General features: G+C 46.6%; 19 protein-coding genes across 19 annotated transcripts; 10 read left to right on the forward strand and 9 right to left on the reverse strand.

The window, feature by feature from the left end:
• Nucleotides 1–41: 41 nt before the first annotated feature.
• OGAPHI_000257 (uncharacterized protein) lies at nucleotides 42–1,697 on the forward strand (the record flags this gene model as incomplete). The annotated part of the gene is made up of 1 exon (XM_046203473.1): nucleotides 42–1,697. The coding sequence occupies one exon, from the start codon at nucleotides 42–44 to the stop codon at nucleotides 1,695–1,697; it is 1,656 nt and encodes a 551-aa protein (XP_046064730.1).
• On the reverse strand, nucleotides 197–973 carry OGAPHI_000258 (uncharacterized protein; the record flags this gene model as incomplete). The annotated part of the gene is made up of 2 exons (XM_046203485.1): nucleotides 197–602; nucleotides 804–973. The coding sequence occupies 2 exons, from the start codon at nucleotides 971–973 to the stop codon at nucleotides 197–199; spliced, it is 576 nt and encodes a 191-aa protein (XP_046064731.1).
• A 73-nt stretch (nucleotides 1,698–1,770) lies between the features above and the next one.
• Nucleotides 1,771–3,087, forward strand: OGAPHI_000259 (uncharacterized protein; the record flags this gene model as incomplete). Its single annotated transcript, XM_046203496.1, has 1 exon — nucleotides 1,771–3,087. The coding sequence occupies one exon, from the start codon at nucleotides 1,771–1,773 to the stop codon at nucleotides 3,085–3,087; it is 1,317 nt and encodes a 438-aa protein (XP_046064732.1).
• A 1-nt stretch (nucleotide 3,088) lies between these two features.
• Nucleotides 3,089–3,910, reverse strand: OGAPHI_000260 (uncharacterized protein; the record flags this gene model as incomplete). Its single annotated transcript, XM_046203507.1, has 1 exon — nucleotides 3,089–3,910. One exon carries the CDS (start codon nucleotides 3,908–3,910, stop codon nucleotides 3,089–3,091), a length of 822 nt encoding a protein of 273 aa, XP_046064733.1.
• A 96-nt stretch (nucleotides 3,911–4,006) lies between these two features.
• On the forward strand, nucleotides 4,007–4,510 carry OGAPHI_000261 (uncharacterized protein; the record flags this gene model as incomplete). The annotated part of the gene is made up of 1 exon (XM_046203518.1): nucleotides 4,007–4,510. The coding sequence occupies one exon, from the start codon at nucleotides 4,007–4,009 to the stop codon at nucleotides 4,508–4,510; it is 504 nt and encodes a 167-aa protein (XP_046064734.1).
• Nucleotides 4,511–4,578: 68 nt separating this feature from the next.
• On the forward strand, nucleotides 4,579–4,935 carry OGAPHI_000262 (uncharacterized protein; the record flags this gene model as incomplete). The annotated part of the gene is made up of 1 exon (XM_046203529.1): nucleotides 4,579–4,935. One exon carries the CDS (start codon nucleotides 4,579–4,581, stop codon nucleotides 4,933–4,935), a length of 357 nt encoding a protein of 118 aa, XP_046064735.1.
• Nucleotides 4,936–4,952: 17 nt separating this feature from the next.
• On the reverse strand, nucleotides 4,953–7,109 carry OGAPHI_000263 (uncharacterized protein; the record flags this gene model as incomplete). Its single annotated transcript, XM_046203540.1, has 1 exon — nucleotides 4,953–7,109. The coding sequence occupies one exon, from the start codon at nucleotides 7,107–7,109 to the stop codon at nucleotides 4,953–4,955; it is 2,157 nt and encodes a 718-aa protein (XP_046064736.1).
• Nucleotides 5,670–6,251, forward strand: OGAPHI_000264 (uncharacterized protein; the record flags this gene model as incomplete). The annotated part of the gene is made up of 2 exons (XM_046203551.1): nucleotides 5,670–5,864; nucleotides 5,985–6,251. The coding sequence occupies 2 exons, from the start codon at nucleotides 5,670–5,672 to the stop codon at nucleotides 6,249–6,251; spliced, it is 462 nt and encodes a 153-aa protein (XP_046064737.1).
• A 763-nt stretch (nucleotides 7,110–7,872) lies between the features above and the next one.
• OGAPHI_000265 (uncharacterized protein) lies at nucleotides 7,873–8,319 on the reverse strand (the record flags this gene model as incomplete). The annotated part of the gene is made up of 1 exon (XM_046203562.1): nucleotides 7,873–8,319. One exon carries the CDS (start codon nucleotides 8,317–8,319, stop codon nucleotides 7,873–7,875), a length of 447 nt encoding a protein of 148 aa, XP_046064738.1.
• On the forward strand, nucleotides 7,910–10,180 carry OGAPHI_000266 (uncharacterized protein; the record flags this gene model as incomplete). The annotated part of the gene is made up of 1 exon (XM_046203573.1): nucleotides 7,910–10,180. One exon carries the CDS (start codon nucleotides 7,910–7,912, stop codon nucleotides 10,178–10,180), a length of 2,271 nt encoding a protein of 756 aa, XP_046064739.1.
• Nucleotides 10,181–10,201: 21 nt separating this feature from the next.
• On the reverse strand, nucleotides 10,202–14,069 carry OGAPHI_000267 (uncharacterized protein; the record flags this gene model as incomplete). Its single annotated transcript, XM_046203584.1, has 3 exons — nucleotides 10,202–10,598; nucleotides 11,425–12,947; nucleotides 13,758–14,069. The coding sequence occupies 3 exons, from the start codon at nucleotides 14,067–14,069 to the stop codon at nucleotides 10,202–10,204; spliced, it is 2,232 nt and encodes a 743-aa protein (XP_046064740.1).
• Nucleotides 10,850–11,386, forward strand: OGAPHI_000268 (uncharacterized protein; the record flags this gene model as incomplete). The annotated part of the gene is made up of 1 exon (XM_046203596.1): nucleotides 10,850–11,386. The coding sequence occupies one exon, from the start codon at nucleotides 10,850–10,852 to the stop codon at nucleotides 11,384–11,386; it is 537 nt and encodes a 178-aa protein (XP_046064741.1).
• OGAPHI_000269 (uncharacterized protein) lies at nucleotides 13,366–19,002 on the forward strand (the record flags this gene model as incomplete). Its single annotated transcript, XM_046203607.1, has 1 exon — nucleotides 13,366–19,002. One exon carries the CDS (start codon nucleotides 13,366–13,368, stop codon nucleotides 19,000–19,002), a length of 5,637 nt encoding a protein of 1,878 aa, XP_046064742.1.
• On the reverse strand, nucleotides 16,167–16,430 carry OGAPHI_000270 (uncharacterized protein; the record flags this gene model as incomplete). The annotated part of the gene is made up of 1 exon (XM_046203618.1): nucleotides 16,167–16,430. One exon carries the CDS (start codon nucleotides 16,428–16,430, stop codon nucleotides 16,167–16,169), a length of 264 nt encoding a protein of 87 aa, XP_046064743.1.
• OGAPHI_000271 (uncharacterized protein) lies at nucleotides 17,243–17,509 on the reverse strand (the record flags this gene model as incomplete). Its single annotated transcript, XM_046203629.1, has 1 exon — nucleotides 17,243–17,509. One exon carries the CDS (start codon nucleotides 17,507–17,509, stop codon nucleotides 17,243–17,245), a length of 267 nt encoding a protein of 88 aa, XP_046064744.1.
• Nucleotides 19,003–19,317: 315 nt separating the features above from the next.
• Nucleotides 19,318–21,375, forward strand: OGAPHI_000272 (uncharacterized protein; the record flags this gene model as incomplete). The annotated part of the gene is made up of 1 exon (XM_046203640.1): nucleotides 19,318–21,375. One exon carries the CDS (start codon nucleotides 19,318–19,320, stop codon nucleotides 21,373–21,375), a length of 2,058 nt encoding a protein of 685 aa, XP_046064745.1.
• OGAPHI_000273 (uncharacterized protein) lies at nucleotides 20,628–20,975 on the reverse strand (the record flags this gene model as incomplete). Its single annotated transcript, XM_046203651.1, has 1 exon — nucleotides 20,628–20,975. The coding sequence occupies one exon, from the start codon at nucleotides 20,973–20,975 to the stop codon at nucleotides 20,628–20,630; it is 348 nt and encodes a 115-aa protein (XP_046064746.1).
• Nucleotides 21,376–21,417: 42 nt separating the features above from the next.
• On the reverse strand, nucleotides 21,418–21,705 carry OGAPHI_000274 (uncharacterized protein; the record flags this gene model as incomplete). The annotated part of the gene is made up of 1 exon (XM_046203662.1): nucleotides 21,418–21,705. The coding sequence occupies one exon, from the start codon at nucleotides 21,703–21,705 to the stop codon at nucleotides 21,418–21,420; it is 288 nt and encodes a 95-aa protein (XP_046064747.1).
• Nucleotides 21,563–23,584, forward strand: OGAPHI_000275 (uncharacterized protein; the record flags this gene model as incomplete). Its single annotated transcript, XM_046203673.1, has 3 exons — nucleotides 21,563–21,627; nucleotides 21,756–22,397; nucleotides 22,765–23,584. The coding sequence occupies 3 exons, from the start codon at nucleotides 21,563–21,565 to the stop codon at nucleotides 23,582–23,584; spliced, it is 1,527 nt and encodes a 508-aa protein (XP_046064748.1).
• Between the last annotated feature and the right edge of the window lie 159 nt (nucleotides 23,585–23,743).

Consider the following 23,743-nt stretch of genomic DNA (forward strand, 5'->3'; position numbering starts at 1 on the left):
AGGAGCAAATTTACCAGCAACATGTAAAAAAGTCTGTAGGTATGTGGTATCAGCTTGATCCGACTAATGCACATGTAGCGTATGTTTTAGTCGGGACGATTTCCCTGGTTTTTTCACTTTTGTCGTTTGTTCTGCGGCAGCAGTTCTACATTGGCGAGGCCATTTTCGGTACAATTTTCGGATGCATTATCGGTCCTCACGCATTGGATTGGTTTAACCCGTCCAAATGGACCAGCAACGTTGACGAGCTGACTTTCGAGCTCTCAAGATTGATTCTAGTGATCCAGCTATTTGCCACAGGCGCAGAGCTGCCACCGAGATATATGCTGGACCATGCAAGATCCCTGAATCTCGTTCTTTTTGGGGCCATGGTGTACGGATGGCTGATCTTATCGCTTATTGTCTGGGCTGTCTTCCACAGCATCGGGCTCAAGTTTAGCGACTCGTTGCTGGTTGGAGCCACATTCGTAGCTACGGACCCTGTGCTGGCTGCAGCGATAGTTGGCAAAAGCAAGTTTGCCCAGCGGATCCGTGCTGACGTTAGAAACCTTATCCAGGCTGAATCTGGAGCCAACGACGGTTTGGCGTTCCCCTTTGTCACGCTGTCGATCAATCTGATCATCAATCGGCCAGATAACGTTCATGCTGGCACGATTATTAAGGACTGGATTTTACTCGGCATTCTGTACCAGTGTGCTCTTGGCGTGGTCTTAGGTGTTACACTGGGCTGGGTAGGAAGAAAGTCGTATGTGATGGCCAGAGCCAACCAATGGATGGACAACGAGTCGTCGCTTGTGTTCTACGTTGCTTTATCGCTGATCATCACTGGCTTGGCTTCCGTTCTTGGCTGCGACGATCTGCTGGCCTCATTTGCTGCCGGTTGCACGTTCAGTTGGAAGGGCCAGCTGGATTTTGATCTGCAACCAACCACAGACGAGGACGCAGACTTTGAATCTCTTAAGTTCTCGAGCATTATGGACTTGTTGTTGAACACGGCGTATTTCGTCTACTTCGGATCCATCATCCCATGGCCGCAGTTTACTCCGTACGCTTGGAAGCTTGTGGTTTTAGGAATCGCGTTTTTGCTACTTGCACGGATCCCTGCGCTGCTTATGCTGCAGTATTTGGCCCCAGATATCAGAAACTGGAAAGATGCGCTGTTCATCGGCCATTTTGGGCCTCGAGGCGTGGGATCCATCTTCTGCTGTCTGCTTGCAAAACATCTGTTGGAGACTCGTTCGCACAACGTTGAAGAACACGAGACGTTGCTGAACGTTCTATGGCCCGTGACAACGTTTATTGTTGTGATTTCGGTTCTCGTTCACGGGTTCTCCATCTGCTGCTTCACTGTCTACAACAAAACCATCAAGGTCCACATCACTAGACAGCCTACTCCGATTACACTGGAAACCCAAACCATTCCTGAAGAGGGAACTTCCATTGCAAGGCGTCGAATGTCGAAGCTGAGGGTGACCCAACCGGCTGTCGATGACCCATCGTTCCCTAAACACGCTTACGTGAGCAGAAGCAAAGTTACGCTGATGAACCATAAAGGTGATGTTTTAAACGAGTTTGAGGTCAAGGACAGCTCCGTTGACTGCTCGTCGAAACTGGTTGCTTTCCGGGAGGGGAACCAGATTGTCATTGAAGATGGTGGACGGGAGATGAAGCGTTACGATTTAGAAGATTTGTCTTAAATTATATAAAGTTTTAGTCTGTTTCTAAATGTGTAGATCAGGTAAATTTCCATGCAGAAATTTCTGAAAAATTATGCGTGTGGTTATAGTCGGTGGGGGTATTGCAGGACTCAAGGCTGCTGTCGACTTACACGCCAAGGGGATAGAAGTTACCCTCTTGGAAGCTCGTGATCGTCTTGGTGGCCGTTTGCTGACTGACAGAACCGGACTTTGTGGGTACGATCTGGGAGCTTCCTGGGCTCACGATACTTTATCGAACGAGTTATTTGACGAGATGGTGGCTTCTGGAAAGTATGATCTATACTACGACGACGGAGAGCCCTACTACGTGGGGGAGGAACTGACACATGCCGATGTTGCTAGATGGAAACTCCCGCAGGTGGCACACGAGCTGTCAAAGTTTCTTGAACTTCGCCAGTTTAGTAGCCTGGACGTTGAAGACCTTAGTTTGCATGATGTGGTGCAGCTATATTTACGAAAACAGGGGAACCTACTTTCTGAGAAACAAAAAGAGTACGTTCCGCAGTTCATTCGTCAATTGGAGTTGTGGCATGGAATAGGGTGGCAGGAAATGAGCTCTAAATTTGCGTTGGTGGACAACGTGGGGAGAAACTGTTTGATTCGAAACGGTTATGATAAACTTGTGGATTTCATGGCTGACCGGATTCCAAGCTCCTGTGTCCATCTTAACACCGTGGTCTCGAAAGTCGATCGAACCCGGTCGATAAAAGTCACCACTGCGGATAACAAAAGTTATGAAGCGGACTACTTGATCTGCACGGTCCCACAAAGTATTTTACAACTCGAGCCTCCACAAACGGGAGCCATCGAATGGACACCTGCACTACCCAGAACCATAACCGATCCCCTCTCCAAAATGGGATACGGCAAACTAGGAAAAATTATACTGGAGTTTGAGACTCCATTCTGGGCTCATCTGGAAACGGACCGTTTTGTGAGCATATCCAGTCCAAATGTCGGGGATTCTTTGAACGTCTGGAGTTATCCCGTTCTAATACTCAACATGTACCATATCAACAAGGTGCCGTCGCTGCTCTGCTTTGTTCAGGGCCCTGTTACCGAATATTTGGAGGCACACACAGAAAAAGTCTGGGACTATTTCAAACCGCTCATGAAGAAGTTTACGGACTTTCCACCAACCCCCACCAACATCATCACTACCCAGTGGACAGCTGACCCGTTCGCACGAGGCTCCTACGCTGCCTGTCGTCCGGGAGACGACCCGACCGACGTGGTAATCAGTCTCGAAAATGGACTCGGGAACGTCCGGTTCGCTGGTGAACACACCATTCTAGACGGTGCAGGAGCCGTTCATGGCGCCTGGATGAGTGGGAAGCGGGAGGCGAATTATTTATTAGACTATGTATAAGTTAGGATAAAGACTCGTTTTGAAATCTGCCGTGTTTGAAGCAGTTTGTACAGTTACACGAGTCGTCTGGACAACAGCAGTCGAAATCAAGTTCCGAGATGTCCAAACCGTTTAGGAAATTAAGAGCGGCTTCTTGTAAACCAACGGTTTGGCCATTCACGCGGCCGTGTTTCTCACAATTATAGCACCCACAATCATCCGCGGCGCAGAAGCATTCCCCATCGTCGGTGGGGGTTCCGCTAAGAGAGTATTCTTCAACATTCACTTTCCCGTACGAAAGTGGGGCATAAGTCTCGGCCGTCTTGGTATTGTGTACCTGACAGAACTCGCAGTTGCACATGTCGGGATCACAAGAGCAGGAACCAGGAACCGTACACGAGTCAGTAACAAACATATCGTAGGTCATAGGAGGCTGTGGGTGTTCTATCTTTGCCCTCTTCGGTTTGCAAGAGCTCTTTCCATGTGTGCGATTGGTTATGAGATCAAGACCGGCTTGTTTATTGGGAATTTCTATCACGGGATCTAACAGCTTTAAAGATCGCTTAGCCACGTTGAACACCTGGCGTTTATTTGCCTTGAGAACAATCACCGACTTGTCCGAGACCTTGGTGAGCTGGCAGTGGCAGTTCTGGTCGCTGCAGTTATGTTCTTCGGCTGGCTCCAGTTCCTCTCCAACAATAGCTATTCTCTTGGAAGAGTCTGTAGCTGGACGGCCTCTGGACCTCACCAGCACCAACGGCCGTTTTATGTGCTGGCACTGCGAAGATCTGTGGCCTCGGATGCACTGCTCGCAGGCGTACTTGTCTCCATCTACCAAAATCATGAAGTTATACTAATTTTCATAACTAAATATTTATTTGCTCGTCTGGGGGTTCGGATATCAAGGCTGTGCGAAACTGATAATTTCTAGATTAATTACATGGCACCTAAAGTCTCCACTGCCCAGCGGCGGCTTCTTAGGGAGTTTCAGGAGCTGACACGTTCTCCCACCGACGGAATTGTTGCCGGACCTATTAGTGAGGATAATCTGTTCAAGTGGAGGTGTCTTTTAGAAGGTCCTCCAAGCACGATCTACGAGAATGGGGTTTTCGAGGCAGAGATGGATTTCCCCTCCGATTATCCACTGTCCCCACCAAAACTCAAGTTCAAGTCACAGATTCTCCACCCAAACATCTACAAAGACGGTACCGTGTGCATCAGCATTCTCCACCCTCCAGGTGACGACCCGATGCAGTACGAATCGGCGGACGAGAGATGGGGGCCCTTGCAAAGTGTCGAGAAGATCCTGCTGAGTGTGTGTTCGATGTTGGCCGAGCCTAACCCAAACTCGCCGGCAGATGTGGACGCTGCGAAGCTGTGGCGCGAGGACAGAGACCGCTTCAACCAGATTGTGCAGGCACAGGTTCTCAAGACGCTGGAGTAAGATTCGACGCGTCGATTATAAGTCCGACACTTTCGGCAAATGAAGTTATTTAAATTTGATATCAAGTTATGTCGACCCAACGGAAACTAGCACACCATGCGGAGGAGCGCATTGAGCGGTTGCGGTCGGTGATATTGAAGTCCATTTTTGTGGGAGGCATGTATGGAGCCCTGGTGTCGATTCCAACCGAGTTGATGCTGCGGTGGAGATCACCTTTCTACAGAGCTTTTGGACTGCGCATCAGAATCTTCTATCACACCATCTGGATTGCTGCTGGTGCTTCTTTTAGAACAGAGAGAGCCGTTATAGAGTTTGAGAACGTTGTTCGCCGCGAGGAGGAAATCCGCCGGCAGAATCTGCTCGAAGAGAGCGTTCTCAGCGGTAGCTATACCACGGAACAGGAGGGAGTTCACCGTTCTAAATAACAAGTACATAGCCCATATCACATGTAATTTATATCTGTCGGAAACTGCAGGTCTGCAAATAAACCTTCGTAGTCCTCAAAGATATTCGTGTTGAGGATCCAGTCTTTCCAGGTATCTTGCTGTACGTAGCCGGGGACTTGCTCGATAGTTCGTCTGAACCGCTGGAACAATGAGTCGCGCGTTTCGTTGGCAGGCCAGAAGGTGGTGTAGCGCGACACGGTTGTGATTTGGGGCGAGACCGAGAATTTCTTGAACGTCTCGCTGTATTCCGCCAGCTGTTGTGGGGTGAGCGAGTCCATGAGGTTCAGCGACTCTAGCAGCTGAGCGTCTTCAAGATAGAACATTGGTTCTCCGTTTCCTTCCAGGAACTTTAACACAAAGCTGTAATTTTCAAAAAGTCGGTAGCACAGATAGTCTTGGTCGCCCAAAATAGCAACGACCTTGATGCAATCACGCATGATGGAGATGACGCTGTTGAGTAGTTCTGAGGCCGTTGACTGTTTTGGAGTGATTTTCGAGCGCATGAACAGCAGCCGCAAGCCCCAGTAGATCAAAAATTGCAGCGCTTTATAGATACACGTCGCCACTGGGTGGATCAGCTGCATGATATGGCCGGAGAAGTCTGTTTTCATCAGATTGAGCGTCGAGAACGCGAGATCTAGGAGCTGGAAACATCCGGTGACGCTCCGTTGCAGCGTGGTGGAGTAATCGGACAGCATGCGGTGTTTTTCAAAATGAAGCAGCAGATAGCAGTCCAGCATGAACATCAGGGTGTTGAGCCGCATTCCGCTGATGGTGTCGGAGATAGTCGAGATCAAGGTGGCTGTTGGGTCGGCGAAAATCCTTTTCTGTATGAACAGCGGTCGCTGAGAGTCCAAGAACTTGAGTGCACTAAGAATGTCGAGAATTTTGGGCTTTTCGGTCACATTGTGTAGCTGCACCAGCACTTTCTGGAGCATTGGGTACAAAGCCTTCATCTTTTGGATGCGGTCCTCCACCAGCGGGTCGTTAATGTGCGTCTCTGCTCCATGGTCGCTGTTGGTCAACAGCAACACAGGAGCCTTTCCATAAGCGACAGAGTGTTCCATGTCCATTTGGAGACAACTCCACCACAGTCTCGTCCACAGCAGCCGGAACTCGATGTTGGAAGGAGAATAGATATGACTGACCTCCTTGCTGCGGATAGGGTACCGCAAGCCACGATTGATTCCCATTCCAAGTCCCAATTGGCAAATCATTCCATTCATGGTGTACCCGTCAGTTCCATCCCCACCGTCTCCATCTTCCTGGCACATAACTTGGTAGTTACGGAGTAAAATCAGCAACTGTAAAGTGCACACGTTGGACTTCCTCAAACTGTTGGATTCAAACAGAGCGTAGTTGACCAGATTGACCACATCAGCATTCACCGGTGGCTCCAGCAGCTGTTCCTCTTCTGTGTCAAGATATGCCCCCGCCTGCTGCTTCAGAAACAGGGACTGGTACGAAAACCGCATAGCAAGCAGAATGGTGGCAGTGACGAGATAGTCTGATTTTTGAGAGATGTCAAGTTCAATGCGACCATTCTTGACTGTGAGGATCTTGTTAATGTCGGCGTAGAAGTCTTGTTCAATCAAAACTGGGAAGAATGGGTGTATTTCACGTAAAAACCGACCAACGTGGCGCAGGACATGGTCCTTGGAAGGAAGCGCCGCCTCCATCTGGGCCTTGAGCGAGAGCTGGTTGTCCTTGATATTCTTGGTACCAAAGCGTCCCTTCTTGCGCAGTCGGACCTGTTTTTGGAGATCTTTGGACTGCTCCGTCTGGGAAGTCTCCAATATTTTGGCCTGGACTCCGTCGTGATATTTCCGCAGATTGTCGAACAAATAGCACGCGAACGGGTCGTCACGCCAGAGCTTGCTCCGCTGGAATGACCCTGAGATGGAGAGCCTGTTCTTCTTGGCTAGAAGCAGTGCGGAGTTCAGACTAGAGTCCGCCTGGACAAAGCTGATGGTGTCACGTGACTCAGGGAGGATCTTGAACAATTGAGTCTCGAGAGTGGCCAACTTGGTTCGGAGACTGGCGATCTCGTCGATTAGTTGCGGACCACTTGCGAGCGGAGACTCCATATGTTGTAGAACGGGCGATTGGGTTTCCAAGTCGACCGGACTAAAGTTGATCAGACCAATGTTCATACCCTGGGTCGTCTGACTAGCGCTGGAGGTATCGCTTGTAGTTGACCAGACGTCTGGACCGTCATATTCGCACGGGAGACTCGAGATTTTGCAGCGATTGCACACTGGCCGAACCCGATTGCATTTGATCTTCCTGCGGCGACAGCTCAGACACGAGTACGGAGTACGCCGTTTCTTTTTGGTTCGCATTGTCTCTATCGTACTCATCGCAGAGTGCTCGTATTATAGTTATGTCACCTATTCGATCAGTTCTCCCGATATGGAATTTACCGAAGACTAATACCGAACCGTTTTTTTAAATTTTCAAGCCCTTCTCTAGTCTAATGGTCTTACGTCAGCAGAGCGGGCTGTTGGCGGAATATAGCAAAATTGGGACGAGGCTGTGTATGGGTGAGAATTTTAATTTGCACGCAATTCCGGGGTTTTTAACCTGTCACCGGCAAGGACTCCTTTAGAAAACCATAGTAATCCTACAGCCCAAGCCTCGTTTGATGTCCTAGAGGCTATTTTCTATGCATATGGTTTTTGGTATATGTATCAACTTGTTGTATTTGATGAAGTGGCCTGTAGCTAACCCTTCGTCAGTTCTACCCCGGAGAAAATCATGTACATCTCTACACCCCGATGTGGAGAAACTGGGGAGATATTTCGCTTTCGGCTAGAAAAAACTAAAATCCCAACAAGTATTGTTTCCTTGTGGTGTAATCGCCAGTGTTCTTAGCGCCAAGAGGCTTTGTTGCTCGACCATCCGTTTGGCGGCAATCTAATTTCGATTCACCCATACATTAGTCCAGGCCAATATGACGTCCGTGGAACCCCGTTCCGAAGCGCAAAGTCCCCACGGTTCCAATTCGCTTAGCGGGTCTGATAATGCCACCAGTTCTGTGTCCCCACAAGCCTCTGTTTCACTCCGACACCAGGCTCCCCATGAGAGTTCATCCTCCTCGGCATCTTCCATGTCTACAGTCGTAAACGGGGTGGTGATGTCTGATTCCCAGCAAGAACAAGGACAAACCACCTCTTCAGAAACATCCACCTCCGCAGACGTTCCCCCACGAAAACGTTCCAAGGTTTCCAGAGCATGTGATGAGTGTCGACGAAAAAAGGTCCGTTGTAATGCCTTGCTAGATTCCTCAGGAACACAGGTCACCAAGATCTGCACCAACTGTGAGAAAACCGGTGATGTGTGTTTATTCACTCGTGTTCCCATGAAAAGAGGACCTACTAAGGGTTACACCAAAACTGAACAATCTATTCCCCCACACAGCACAAAAACTTCTCCGCATTTGCCCATCCCATCACCTGGTAGCTACCCCCAATTACAGGCATTGGCCCAAAATTCGTCTCCAAAACAGCCCCAGAGCCCGCTTCTTGCAACCTCTCAGGGACCCCCAAGTCCTCAAGTGATACTTCCGCCGCTCAACTCGCATATTCTTCCGCCGCTCCATACGAGGTCGTCTTCGTTCAATGCCCCTGGTCAAGTTGGTCAGCGCCAGCACCCAATGTTTTGGAAAGTTCCATACGAGATGCCTCAATTTGATGACCGCAGAGACTCGATCGATTCGAACTCTTCGTCCATCAGCGGAACGTTCCAGCTGGGACTCCGCGCCCCTGCAGCAGGAAATTCTCCCAAAGCGGCTCCTTCGTTTGGTTTGGAGAGCATAGCCACGTCAGATTCAGAAGACGAATTTCTCAATAACAATTCTGCCAGGCTCTCCAGATCTAGCTTTCAAGTCCCCCTCACAAGTTCGCGGCCTAAGGAAGGAACTGTTAGTCCCGTGCCGTCTCATCATAGTCTTCAAAGTCTCAATCAGAATTTTTCCCAACTGGCTATTCCTGCTCCTCACATGAAGCTTGGTCACTTGCTGAAATCCATTGAGTCAAATCTAGACATGTACTATTCAAAACTACACAACCAATTCCCGGTGCTCCTTGACAAAACTCAGATTGTTGAAAGCCTTGAGCGACTGCATGCTGAGGAGCATGCTATTGTGTTGGAACTTTTTAATGCCTCCATCCAGGTGCTGAATTCAGTGGTCACGAATTTTGATTTCAACGTAATCATCTCAAGTTTCCAGCAAATCTCCATGGTTTATGCTTCCAAGTCATTCATTAATAATCATCCACAGTCCAAGATCTTGTTTCTTATGACCTTGGTGCTTCTCAATTACGCAGTCGTGCTATCTGGTCATCATTATTCGATAGGGTTTTCCATCTCGTTTTCCATTATCCACGACTGGAAGGTTTACAAAGAGCCGGTTGGTTCCCCACTGTTCAGAGCGTTTATGCATCTGTTAATTTTAGACAACCTATTCTCATTATCATTTGGTACACCGAAAAGCACAAGTTTTGCGTCGGCGATAACGACTCCTAATATTCAATCGTTTGTGGCTACCTTGGATAAGTCAGAAAATGAGTCTTTAGAGTATACTCTAATAGGTCTCAACTTACTGCTTATTTCTCAGCCAAACTATTTTTCGAACACAATGGATAATTTCTCGCTGGACATTCTAGACGACAAGATTAAGTTCCTTGCAGTTTTGAGTACTGAGTCTGAACTTTGCGCGCTTTTCGAGTCGTTCACTTCCATCGAAAACTCGCGTTCAACGGAACCAGAAGATGTGGTATTCGAAGTTCAACTTGAGTTCTCCAAGCTCTGTAAACGGATGGTTTATCTGATTGACGAGCAATTGGACGATCTTGAACTGATGAAAGTGCAACCATTGCTCCCATTAATTATTGCTAAATGCTACAAGCTTCTGATCACTTTGAGAACGCTGATCACATCTTTAATCAGCTTCAATGCTTTGATTAGCAATGAAGATTTCAAGACGCGATTGCCAAAGCTTCTGAGCTCAATTGACACAAATATCGACAGAGCGTTGAATCTCCGGGTTCCAATTGGATTCATTAAAGTTCTCTCCGCAGATTTGAGGAAGAGGGCGCCCGTCCAGTTAATTCTCCCATCTTCGCCAGACAAGACATCTCTTCTTCAGACTTGGTGCGACCAGTCACGGGCCCTACTGACTACGGTGTTGACAAAAGATAATACTGAAGGCTGGTATTCATGAATATTTGCTATAAGTACATAATCACCATTTCTGGTTGTCGTTGGTCTGGACACCTTTTTCGTGCATTCCCACGGCATGTTTGTTTCCGCTCCAAGTTCCTGTTGTGTTCTCATCTCCCATCTTACTTCTGACTTCACGATTCATCTTATCTTCGAAATCGCCCGAGTCGTTGTCATTGGAATCGAAATTCCCTTGATTGTTTGAGTTGTCGAAGTTGTTAGAGCCCTGAGACTCTTCGTGGTTGTTACCTGAAAACTTGTCTGATAATTTGTCAATGAAGCCGGACATATTGGATGATAAGCTAAGTGGCTCTCTCAAGTCTTTATATACTTTTGTACCTGGATTGCTTTTTGGGGAAATAGCAACCAATAATAGACCATTAAAATATAATCGTGTCTCGCCACAGAAACTCGATTGCCTTTTTCAAAGTAGCTCTCCACACCTGATGCATGATAACAGCATGCTCATCCCATCTTTTGGTTTGCTATGCACGCACTCTTGAGCTGCCGCTCATCTTCCTCCACATTAGACACCTCACACCACTAGTAAATACATTTTTTTGGCGATCTGGAATTACACTACATGACTATTGCTAGATCTTTAAGACTGCGCGCGCCATTAGGCATCGTTTTTGACATGGATGGCACCCTTACACGGCCCCAGACGAAAATGTTTACTGATATGCGCCAAGCGTTAGATCTGGTTGGCAAAAAAGTGGACATTTTAGACCATCTGGCTACGTTGCCCGAGTCCGAGCGACTGGCTGCCGATAAGAAGCTTGCCGATATTGAAGAATACTACATGCTGAATACCGAGCCTACGGTCGGTGTGGTCGAGCTGTTCAAGTTTCTGTCGTCCAAAAACATCAAATACACTGTTTGCACGAGAAATCTCATCAAACCTGTTCAGCATTTGCTCGATACCCATCTTCCAGGTGTTACCTTCCACGAGCCGGTGGTGACACGCAGTTTTCAACCACCGAAACCTTCTCCGGAACCGCTGCTCCATATTTCCTCCCAGTGGGGGTTCCCCGCGAAGGAGATGGTAATGGTGGGGGACTCACGTGATGACATGTTAGCCGGACTAGCAGCAGGATTCACCACTGTTCTCATCCGGCACGAAGACAATGCCAAAGTTGAGACCGACGTTCCGGGGATTGACTACGTGATTCATGATTTTCACGAACTGATAGAACTTTTGTCTTAAATTATCTAAGTATGATGCTATTTGTCTGTGTAATATACTTGACACCTTTATAAGGCTTAACGTTTGATGATCCTCCACTCAGCACCTTGATGGAGTCCACTTTTATCATGCTTGGGACAGAGCCCTTGTTGGAGTACGAGACTGTGACATAGTCCAGTTTGGCGGCGGTTGGGTTCCCTGTCTTGCTTAAAAGCTGACCTCGGAATGTGCAATTAAGTCCTGTTGGTAATGACTTCTCCAGGACCCACTCATGAGAATCTTTGCGTGATTCAAGATCTCCATGAGTCACTCTGAGCGATCTGACGGAAAAACCATCGGGAACATGTAGCTGCAACCGCAAATCGTCAATGGCCTTAACGCTGTTGAGCATTTTAGTCTGCAGTCTTATCTCGAATTCGTTCTTTTCAAGGCCCTGTCCCCCAACAAGCTCCAAATCCACTAATCCCATGTAGTTCCATATGTTCACCGATGCGTCATTCTCTAGTAAGTTGATCTTGTAGTCTAGTAGTTTGAATTTTCCGTCTGGAGGAACAAATTCAATCACTCCTGGAGAACTTGTCCAAGTATCGATGTCGATACAACGATGGAATGATGGAATACCAATATCGTGCTTGTTCAGATTCAAAATCAATTGAATTGTGGGAATTCCGCTCAGAGAGCTGGTGAACTCGGCCTTTCCATCTATGGTGGCCATAATTGGAGTGTTTTTCTTGGTACTCAGACTGGAGTTGTAATAGGACGAAACTCCGTTCGTACGGAAATTTTGTTTAGTAGAGGGAACAATCCAGCTTATACGTTCTGTCAGATCCACCAGCATTTCGTTCTGTGTATGTTTGACATTAACTTTACGCCATGGAAACTCGTTGCCTGATTTCTCATATATGGAGGCAGTCCCTGGTGTTTTATTAGCACGGTTTGATCCCAGTGACGAAGCGGATGACGATGCATGCATCAAAGATGAACCTTGTGCAAGAGAGTTGATTGAGTTCGAAGCTGCACCTTGAATCTGCTTCGTCGTTGATAAGATCTTGTTGATTATGCTATTTGACGGAAGCAACTCGTGAAGCTGGTTCTTGTCTGTCAAATATGGAAACGAGCCGTCCACCATTTCTTGCAGGATCAAAATCAAATTGGCTGCGCTCGTTTCGACCTTTGCTCTTGTGAGAGATGCTCCTCCGAGAAATGATTTGGCCACCGAGCCAAACTCGTTCAAGAATTGCAAGTATTGGAGATTATTGACAGTACGAGAAAGCTTGACAACTTGCTTGTCGCCTTGTTGGATTTCCTGCTCGTCCTCATCGTCCTCATCATCCTCGTCATCCTCATCGTCGCTCACCACGTCGATGTATTCGGGGAAAGTCTGACCAACTATGAGGACAAAAACGCTATCCGTTTTTCTCCAGGCGACTCTCCAAGTGGAATCAATGTCCAAGACAGGGTCTAGTCCGTCGAAGAGTGACGTGTACGAGGCGACTTCTTCAATTGAGCATTGTTCTCGTTGAATGCTGGTCAATCGGTCTTTGATGTACTGGAAAGAAGGAGATGGAGAGCTTACGATGTGCTCGAAGATCGCGAGACTGCGTTAGATAGTGGACCAGATACTTACTTTCGTTCGTCAACAATGAATAAACAGTCAATAAGACCCATCTAATATTTAAATAAATAATTTATACTGTCGAGTCAGCCAATTAAAGGTGGGGGAGTGGGCGTCGAGTCAAGAGGTCTCCCCGGTGATAGGCGTCTAATAAATCGTTTCTACAACCCACACTTAAACTCCTCCACCGTTATCTACAGCTAGAAAGTTTATACATCCGCCTGAACGTTGCGCTATTGTTTTGCATCAGTGAATTACGTGTGAAAAAATTATATAAATACGTCTTGTTCCTCTCTCCTGCTTGAAAAAAATAGTGGGAAAAAAGGGTGTTTATATTAGTGAAATTTATTCGACCTACGCACCTCTTTCCTTTTAATTAATTATCATGTCCCGTCTGGAAAGACTAGTGGTACTTCTGGAAACAGGGTCCACTCAATTTATTCGAAATACAGCGGCCGAGCAGCTCAGCGATTTGGCTAAACAACATCCTGAAGAGACTCAAAATTTGCTGTCAAGAGTATATCCATTCTTGAAAAGCAAAAAATGGGAGACTCGTGTGGCTGCATCGCGTGCATTCGGAGGAATAGTTTCCCATGCCCCTGTCTGGGACCCCAATGCTGACGGTGAGGTCAAGGAAGAAGAAGAGTACCAAACCATCAAGAAGGAGGAAGAAAGGGATCTCCAAGAGATGGTGGAGACCACGGAGAATTGTTTCCTGTCCTTTGATGAGTGGAACTTGGCAGACATTCTTCAAAGTGGACGCGTTCTCTTGGCTACTTCAGGAGCAGAGTTTTTCAACAACAGTTCTGAACCTGCATCGAAAAAAATAAAGACTGAGTTCACCTCGAAACTAGGCATAGACGAAATCAGCGAAGATTCGACGCCGAAAGAACAAACTCCAGAATTTCCTAAAAAAGAAGAGCCAGAAGCAGTCGAACAGACGACTCCTTCAAAACCACAACAATCGGCTAGAATGAGAGCGATGGCTAAAAGGAAGGCAAAGTACGCGAAGTCCGGACCTGCAAAAAGCGCACCGGTGGATTTGTCACAAAGCAGTATCAGTCGAAGACTCGCCAAGGATGGTGCCATTGCAGACGAGTCTGATGAAAGCAATGGATCAGCTACTCCAAATGTCAATATCACTTCTCAATCTAACGGAACAAAACTAGTGGTGGAGCAAAAGGTGCCTGACATCTCTCCAATTCTTCAATTGCATTCTAAGGTGGCCCACTTAGTGTGGCAGTTTCAAGGAGTTTACGAGCTATTGATTAAAGACTTATTCAATGACACCTGGGAAATCAGACACGGTGCTGCTATGGGACTTCGTGAGCTCGTGAAGTATCAAGCTACTGGTGCGGGTCGTATCAAAGGACGTTCCAAAGAGGAAAATGATCACTTAAATAAACGCACGCTAGAGGATTTATGTGTGAGATTGATCACTTTGTTCGCTATGGATAGATTTGGAGACTATGTTTCCGATACCGTGATTGCTCCAGTGAGAGAAAACGCTGGTCAGACTTTAGCCGCGTTGCTATTACATCTTCCAGAAGAATTGGTTTTAAAGACATTCGGAGCACTAGTGCAACTCATCAAACAGGATATTTCTCCATCGGAGTACAAAATGACGTGTTGGGAAGCTAGGCATGGTGGCATGCTTGGTTTGCGATACTTTGTGAGTATCAGAACAGACTTGCTTTTCAGTCATATAGAGCTGTTGGACGCCACTATAGATATGGTGCTGTTTTGCCTCAATAACAGTGCCGATGATGATGTCCAGAGCGTTGCTGCATCGACATTGATTCCTATTGCCTCGGAGTTTGTCAAACTAAAACTTGATATGGTTTTTGAGATTGTCAATGTCATTTGGCGTGGACTTACTGATCTTAAGGATGATCTTTCTGCCTCGATCGGATCAGTGATGGATTTGTTGGCCAAACTTTGTTCTCATAAAGAAGTTTTGGATAAAATGAAAGAATACGCAGAGGACAATGATGATTTCAGTTTCAAGAATTTGATTCCCCGACTATTTCCTTTTCTGAGACACTCGATCACTAATGTGCGGAAATCTGTTTTGAAGACTTTGCTCGCTTTCCTTGAAATTAAAGATGATTCTGTTAAGAATTGGATTGACGGTAAGGCCTGCAGGCTGATTTTCCAGAACCTTTTGGTGGAGCAAAACGAAGATGTTTTAGAACTGTCCAAAACAGTGTATCGGACAATGATCAAACAGATCACCACTGGGAATATTGGATCTCTTGACGACATTTTCGCGGACCATATTGAACCAATTCTAATGCTTTTGATGACGCCAATAGGAGTTGCAAGATTCAATTATTCTATGAATCCTAATTACATTCTCCGTCCAAGTGGACAAACTTTGAGTGTCAACGACATTCCTTTAACGGGTTTCAATGTTGAAGAAATTAAACCAAAGTACAAGAAGAGAAAGATGTCCGAAGATCAACACTCTAACTTTTCCAAGCTCAAACAAGGCGATGCAGGCATCCCTGAAACCGAATATGACCATGCTGTGAACATTGACGCGCCAATGATCAACGGGGATTTAACTTTGGTTGGCTTTGAGGTCATTATCAGGACGAGACTCGCTGCTGCTGCTGCTCTCGGACGTACGCTTGCTTGTTACGATTCCGTCCAAAATCTGGAGTCGATATTCAATAAGCTTGAGCAGTTTTTCGGGGACGCTCATTCGACTCCACGCCTTTTCGCATGTGTTGTTTTAGAAGAGTATTGTCAGCAACGCCTCGAAAATGGTATAACGATAGACGAGTCGATCAAATCCAAATTCCTTCCAATTTTGAATCATGCATTGTTGGAGCCAGAAAAACTTCCGTCATTCAGAGAATTTGTTCCAACCTTGAGAGGTCTGAGAACTCAATGTCTACAACTATTCCAGATTTTCCGGGAACAAGGGAAAGTGTCATCCAGTAAGATTCCGACGCTGCCTGTTTTGGTCCAGGGTGACGAAGATGCTGGACCAGACGCTTTTGGAATTGAGCTTGCGGTCTCTACCATTAATGAAGTGTACAACAGGCTGCTGAAGTCTCTAACACCGGTCTACAAAATGGCTGCCTTACAATCGCTTGAAGATACGAAACACAGAATAAGCATGGCCATCAAGGATGCCACTGCTTCCAAAACCAATAGAATTACCGGGATACTCGCATCTTATTCGGCAGCTACTTTGAAACTTGCAGGTCTTCCAAAGAAACTTACACCGGTGATCAGATCTCTAATGGAGAGCATCAAAGCTGAGGAATCTTCTTTGTTGCAGCTCCGGGCTGCGTCTACGGTTTCGTCGCTGATAGTGGAACTCAATAAGGTGGGAAAAACCAACGCCTCGGATAAAATGGTCAAAAACCTATGTGGCTTCTTATGCGTTGACACTTCTGAGGTCCCAGAATTTGTTCCAAACAAAAGCTTCACTGACATAGTTCTTTCTTTAAGGAAGGATGATTCGACATCCGATCCTGCAGAACTTGCTGCGGCCGAGAGAGAAATCGTTCTTGCCAAGATCAAGCGACGTGGCGCCAAGACCACTCTCGAGTTTTTGATCGAAACCTACGGAAATGAGGTCTTTGAAAAGCTGGCAATTTTGAAGCATATTGTTTTCGATCCTATGTCTATCTTGTCCAAGACTGATGTTGAAGACATAGCTGGTCAAGAGGCTGTGGATTCACTAGAGATTTTGCGCGCACTATTCCAAAAGATGGACACCTCTTTGCAAATGTTGGTGATTGAAAAGCTACCTAATATTCTGGATGGTCTGAAATCGAAGTACTCTGTTTTCAGATACTCTGCAGCAAAGTGTTTTGCGACGATTTGTGCTGCCGTTCCTTCGAAAGCATTCCAATTCTTTGTCGAGAATGTCCTACCTTTATTGAACAACGCGCTTGACTTGAAAGACAGACAGGGTGCGATCGAATGTATTTACAGACTGTCGATCGTTATGGGTCCAGGAATCTTGCCATATGTCGTTTTCCTGCTCGTTCCTGTTCTGGGACGTATGAGTGATTCGAACCATGACGTGAGACTTTTGGCCACAACCACTTTCGCATCCATCATCAAGCTCATTCCGTTAGAAGCAGGAATTCCAGACCCTCCTGATATGCCCGAAGAACTTCTAGGAGGTAGAGACAGGGAAAGACAGTTTATCCAACAAATGATGGATCCAACTAAGATACAGCCATTCGAGCTTCCTGTCGCAATCAAGGCCACCTTGAGAAAATATCAGCAAGAAGGAGTCAACTGGTTGGCATTTTTAAATAAGTACCACCTGCATGGTATTCTTTGTGATGATATGGGTTTGGGTAAAACTCTCCAGACAATCTGCATTGTCTCAAGTGATCACCACATGCGTGCGGAAGAGCATGAGAAGTCACAGTCCATAGAATCTCGGAAGCTTGCAAGTTTGATTGTTTGTCCACCGTCCTTGACAGGACATTGGGAGCAAGAATTTGATCAGTACGCTCCGTTCTTGAAGGTGGTTGTTTACGCTGGCTCTCCATCATTCCGTGCTTCTATCCGTCCTCAACTGACCCAAGCTGACGTGGTTGTGACGTCTTATGATGTTGTGCGTAACGATGTTGACTTTGTTAGCTCGATTGATTACAACTACTGTGTCCTTGATGAAGGTCACATTATCAAGAACGCAAACACTAAGCTCACGCAATCTGTGAAACGGATTCATGCGGAACATCGTCTAATCTTGTCGGGTACGCCAATTCAAAATAATGTTCTTGAACTTTGGTCTCTGTTTGATTTCTTGATGCCCGGTTTCCTGGGTACCGAGAAAATGTTCCAAGAACGGTTCTCGAAACCAATTGCGCTTTCGCGTAGCAACAAAGGACCAAAAGAACAAGAGGCTGGTGCCTTAGCTCTCGAAGCTTTGCATAAACAGGTTCTTCCTTTCATGCTTCGTCGACTAAAAGAAGATGTTTTGTCGGATCTTCCGCCAAAGATCATTCAAGATTACTATTGCGAGTTGTCGAACTTGCAAAAGCAGTTGTACAAAGACTTTATCAAAAAACAGAAGACAAGCGTGGAAAAGGATCTGACTACATCTACAGATGATGGTCAAAGCAAACAGCATATTTTTCAAGCACTGCAGTACATGCGGAAGTTGTGCAACCATGCGGCGTTAGTGGTGACACCGAAACATCCCCAATACAGTGAAGTCATGAAATATCTCAAGAACTCGAACATGGACATCAGAGATATTGAGCACTCACCAAAGTTGATGTCGCTACGCAATCTGCTGCTAGAGTGTGGAATCGGCAACGATGGCGGTCAAAAGGGAATGATCTCCTCTGAGAATGTCATCTCCCAGCATCGAGCACTGATCTTCTGCCAGATGAAAGACATGCTGGATATGGTGGAGAACGATCTTTTGAAGAACCATATGCCGAGCGTCACCTACTTGCGGCTTGATGGGTCCACAGAGCCTCGAAAGCGTCAGGATGTTGTTCGGAAATTCAACAACGACCCGTCGATCGACGTTTTGTTGTTGACGACCAAAGTTGGAGGACTCGGACTAAATCTGACAGGAGCAGATACAGTGATTTTCGTCGAACACGACTGGAATCCTATGAACGATTTGCAGGCGATGGACCGTGCGCACCGTCTGGGACAGAAGAAGGTCGTGAACGTCTACCGATTAATTACCAAGGACACTCTTGAAGAGAAGATCATGGGACTTCAGAAGTTCAAGATGAATATCGCGTCGACTATCATCAACCAGCAGAATTCTGGTCTTGCTTCGATGGATACAGAGCAGCTACTGGATTTGTTTGATTCGGGACATGAAGTTACGAAAGAGCAAGAAAAGGAGAAAGGAGGAGCGGCTGTCAGCGGATCGAACAAGCTAGAGGAACTAGACGTTCCAAACGAGGCCGGACTCACCGGAAAAGCTGGCAGTGCAGTGAACGAGCTTGCCGAGCTGTGGGACGAGAAGCAGTACGAGGAGGAGTACAATCTTGATTCGTTCATCAAGACGTTGAAATAAATAGCTTGTTTCATGTAATTTACAAAATGTGCAAAATTACCAGAAATTCAGGCGGCTTACAGCAAGGGTTATTGTTTTTATTGTTCCTGACCTCTTGCATTATGTGATGAATAAAATCTCCGAGCGCCGCATTGAGTCCATGTTACCCGTGGCGACCCGCAGGTGAACAATAACGTAACAATAAAAATAAGCCAAGCCAAAGTAACACAGGCAGCACTTGACTAAAAGTGCCGCTGGCGGAGGAAACAAGTAGTTTTTAATAGCTAGGAGGAACAAGTTGAAAAAAAAAACAATTGCAAATATATTTTTTCTGACATGGACCAGCAACTAATTGCTCAACAAATGAACGGCAATCCTGTTGCGCTGGCATCTCAAGACGTTTCATCGTTCGATGCACGTTTTGCTCAAGAAAACGCAGAGACATGGATTGCCATCGGCACCTGTGCAGATACTATCGGAAACGTTGAAAAGGCGGTGGAAGCGTTTTCGACCGCCTTACGGTATACACCTAACAATCCGAAGGCCTTGACGCAGCTCGCCAATGTGTATAGAACACGCGATGCTTTCGCAGAAGCTGCAGATCTTTACCGGCGAGCTCTTTCGCTCGACCAGAACAATGGCGAAACCTGGGGCCTTCTTGGACACTGTTATCTTATGTTGGACGACCTTCAAAGCGCGTACACTGCATACCAGCAGGCGCTTCTCAATCTGCAAAATCTTAGTGTTCCGAAGTTGTGGCACGGGATCGGAATCCTATACGACAGGTACGGGTCACTGGAATACGCCGAGGAAGCGTTTGTCAGGGTTTTAGAAATGGACCCTCAGTTCGACAAGGCAAACGAGATCTACTTCCGTTTAGGTATCATATACAAGCTGCAGTGCAAATTGTCCAAAGCCTTGGAATGCTTCAACTACATTCTCTCTATGCCTCCTGCCCCTCTTACCCAGACGGACGTCTGGTTCCAAATCGGCTCAGTCTTAGAACAGAACAGGGACTACAATGGAGCAAAGGAAGCGTATGAGCGTGTTCTCCAGAGCAATCCAAATCACTCGAAAGTTCTTCAACAGTTGGGATGTTTGTACTCGCAGCAAGAAGCCCCATTCCATGACCTCGAGGTTGCGCAACAGCTTCTCAGACAGTCGATCGAGCTCAACAATACTGACGCTCACTCATGGTACTACCTTGGACGTGTTTACATGTCCAAGCAAGACTATCCGAACGCATACGAGGCGTTCCAACATGCCGTCAACATCGATTCCAGAAACCCAACGTTCTGGTGTTCTATCGGTGTTCTGTATTACAAGATCAGCCAGTACAAGGATGCGCTTGATGCGTACACGAGAGCTATTCGTTTGAATCCATACCTTTCTGAGGTTTGGTACGATCTGGGTACTTTATACGAGACATGCAACAACCAGATCGGTGATGCTCTTGATGCATATCACAGAGCAGCATCTTTGGACCCAAATAATCCACACATTCAGGAAAGACTCATCCAACTTACAAAGTACCAGAAGGAAGGCGGATCTTTACCGCCACCTCCTCAGAGTCACCATCAGTTGACAATGCCTACACAGCAACAGGTTCAACAGCAGCAGCAGCAACAGCAACAGCAACAGCAACGTCATAATGCAGGTCCGCCACCTGCACAGTTGCAAGTTTCCCAACAGTTGCCGGCCGTTTCTGATCCACCTGCAGTTTTGGGTGCGGATAAGACGACATCAGAGACTGATGTAAAGCTGAATGGAATTAAGCGAGAAGCAGAGCAGGAGACTGAGGAGACGAGCAAGAAGCAAAAATTGGAGTCAGAAGAGCCGACTGAGCCTTTGGGATCAGAGAACGCAGCAGAATTTGCTAAATCTGCTGAACCTTCAGATCCATCTGAATCTGTCGAACCGGCCGATTCTGCTTCTGCATCGGCAGAACCTTCTGGGCCTGTTGAGGTTGAAAAGAAGTCGGAGGAGCCAAGCATCGAGCTGAAGCCAATGGAGAAGGAGGAGGCCGATGAGCTAAAGAGTACGTCGGAGGAAGTCAAGGAGCAAGAAGTGCAGCGTGCTGTTTCGAGTGAGGCTCCTGTCCGTAAGATTGACGAGGACGATGACTACGACGACGAGGACGAAAAAGAAGACGAGACGAAGGAGGAAGAAAAGAACAACGACGCCACACCAGAAACCGCACCACCAAAGGCAGAAGTCCCACAAGAGGCTGCTGTTGCCGAGAGTAGTGCAGAAGTCAAGGCTGAGGAGAAGCCTGAGCAAACAAACGGCACCCAAACGGAGGCTAGTGAGCCTGCACCCGAGGAAAAGCCAGAGACTGTCGTTGATTCGGACGCTAAAAAGGCCGAAGATCAATCGGTTGGAACGAAAGAATAAACGATGGGTTGTGAATTAGTATTATTATATGTAGCGAATATGTCATTCTATGACCGAGTCCAAAAACTCTCTAATTTTGATTAAAGTTTGTGTCTTAACGTTGTCAGAGACCATCTGAAGCGCCTGTGGCTGTAGTTTGTCCACAAGCTCGACATATCGTAGGTCCTTGGTTTCTGGAGTGTTGGATATGGTTTCAGCAGCAAGTTGGGAAAATTGTTCGGACCAGCCAGAATTTGCGAGTTGGATTTTGAGGTAATTGTATATGTCTTGGTATTTCCCCGAGGCTATCAATTCCTGCTCGATCTTTGCCTTTATATCCTGGGATGACATTGATAAAATAAATATAAGAAAAATATTTATGGTGTGTGGTGTATGTTTAGGAAAATTGGTACCTCAATTTTAAGGAAGATGAGTAGCAACATTAATTTGCACAACGCCAAGGTGACTAAGGTCTGGCCCGTGGCCAATAACGAGGCAAGGTGGATCAAGCTCGACAAGCTTGCCTACGTCGGGCCCGATGGAAAGTCGCGCGAGTGGGAAATGGCCTCCCGTACAACTCGTCCTGCAGGCAGCAAAGTGGATGGAGTGGGGATCATCGCGATCATCGAGAAAGAATCTGGACCAGAAGTTGTTCTTCAAAAACAATTCCGGCCTCCAGTCGAGGGTATTTGTATTGAAATGCCCGCTGGATTGGTCGATCCAAACGAGACGTTGGAAGAATGTGCCATGAGAGAGCTTAAGGAGGAAACAGGATACATTGGGAAAGTTTTAACGTCTGGTCCAGTTGTTTACAACGATCCGGGCTTCTGCAACACGAACACAGTGATTGTCACTGCCAGCATTGACATGGCTGATCCAAGAAATCAAAACCCGGAGCCTCATTTAGAGGAGAGTGAGTTTATCGAGATATTTACGGTCCCGTTGGCTTCATTCTACGAAAGTCTGGAACAATTGGCCTCTGAAGGTTATAGGCTTGATGCGCGGTTGCAAATTATAGCCATGGGTATGAAGCTGGGGAAACGGTACAACTAGTGTATCCACTGAATTTAAATATCGAGAGATATTAAAGATATATATGTAAAGTGGGGGAAAAAGATATTCATTACCGATCAGTTGGTTAGATATTGGGGAAACTGTATTTCCCCCACTGTTCTGACACGTATACTTTATGCCAACGTCGCTGCGGAAGAATATATCTTCTACTGCTCCCCACTAAGCGCTAGGGGACACGATATGGTATCACGTGAATTGTTTTTCGTCAAAATTATTTCTAGCAACAATGGCCAGACCAAGAGTAAGTAGGGATCGGCTCCGAATACTGACATATTAGCTGATTTTGCTTGTGCGGCACGGCGAGTCACAGGGAAACAAGGACAAATCGGTCAACAGATATGTTGCGAACCATAAAGTTCCGCTGACTCCCAAAGGACACCTTCAAGCAGCAGAGGCAGGAGCCCAGTTGAGGGAGTTCATCACACCAGACGATACGATATGCTTCTACACTTCGCCTTATTTACGTGCCCGCCAAACCTTGGAGGAAATGGTGGAGGCCATTGAGGACATGGGTGTACAATACAAAACTTACGAAGAGCCCCGCATGAGAGAACAAGATTTCGGAAACTTTCAGGGTACCAGCGAAGAAATGGAAGAGATATGGATTGAGCGCGCCCAGTATGGTCATTTCTTCTACAGAATTCCCCACGGTGAGAGTGCAGCGGACGTTTATGATCGGTGCGCTTCTTTCAACGAAACCCTTTTCCGGCAGTTCAGCAAATCAAATTTCCCTTCTGTACTTGTGCTTGTGACACACGGGATATGGGCCCGTGTGTTTCTGGCCAAATGGTTCAGATGGAGCGTGGAGGAATTTGAAGACTTACAAAACGTTCCCAATTGTAAATGGATTGTGATGGAGAAGAACGATAGCACACAGCGATACAAGCTGAAGACCCATTTGAGCACATGGTCTGAACTGGAAAGGGGAAAGAGGGACGAAGAGATCAAACGAGACACAGGGGATGAGTTCACATTTAATAGCACGGTCCCGGTTACAGATAGCGAGGTCGACCAGGTTGCAAATGCAGAGATCCGCGCCAGAGACGAGCAGATGGCAAAGTCAGTCAAGATCAAAAAGATGTTTGACAAATTGAAGCTTGGAGAACAGGGCGCTGACGATGATCACGATGACAAAAGCTGCCAAAATCAGGTGTAGGGGAAATTTTATCTAGAGATTAAAATATCTAGGCTATTGAATTTTATAGCCGATGAACTTCGCTAATTAGCCCACAGTGGTATAAAACGTTGGCACCACCAACATTTCAAGCTGCATAGTCCTGTTTCCCGTGTTTCCTGGAGTTTTGACACCCATTTC

Source organism: Ogataea philodendri, assembly GCF_020536065.1.
Source record: "Ogataea philodendri strain CBS6075 chromosome Unknown scaffold9, whole genome shotgun sequence".
NCBI lineage: Eukaryota > Fungi > Ascomycota > Pichiomycetes > Pichiales > Pichiaceae > Ogataea > Ogataea philodendri.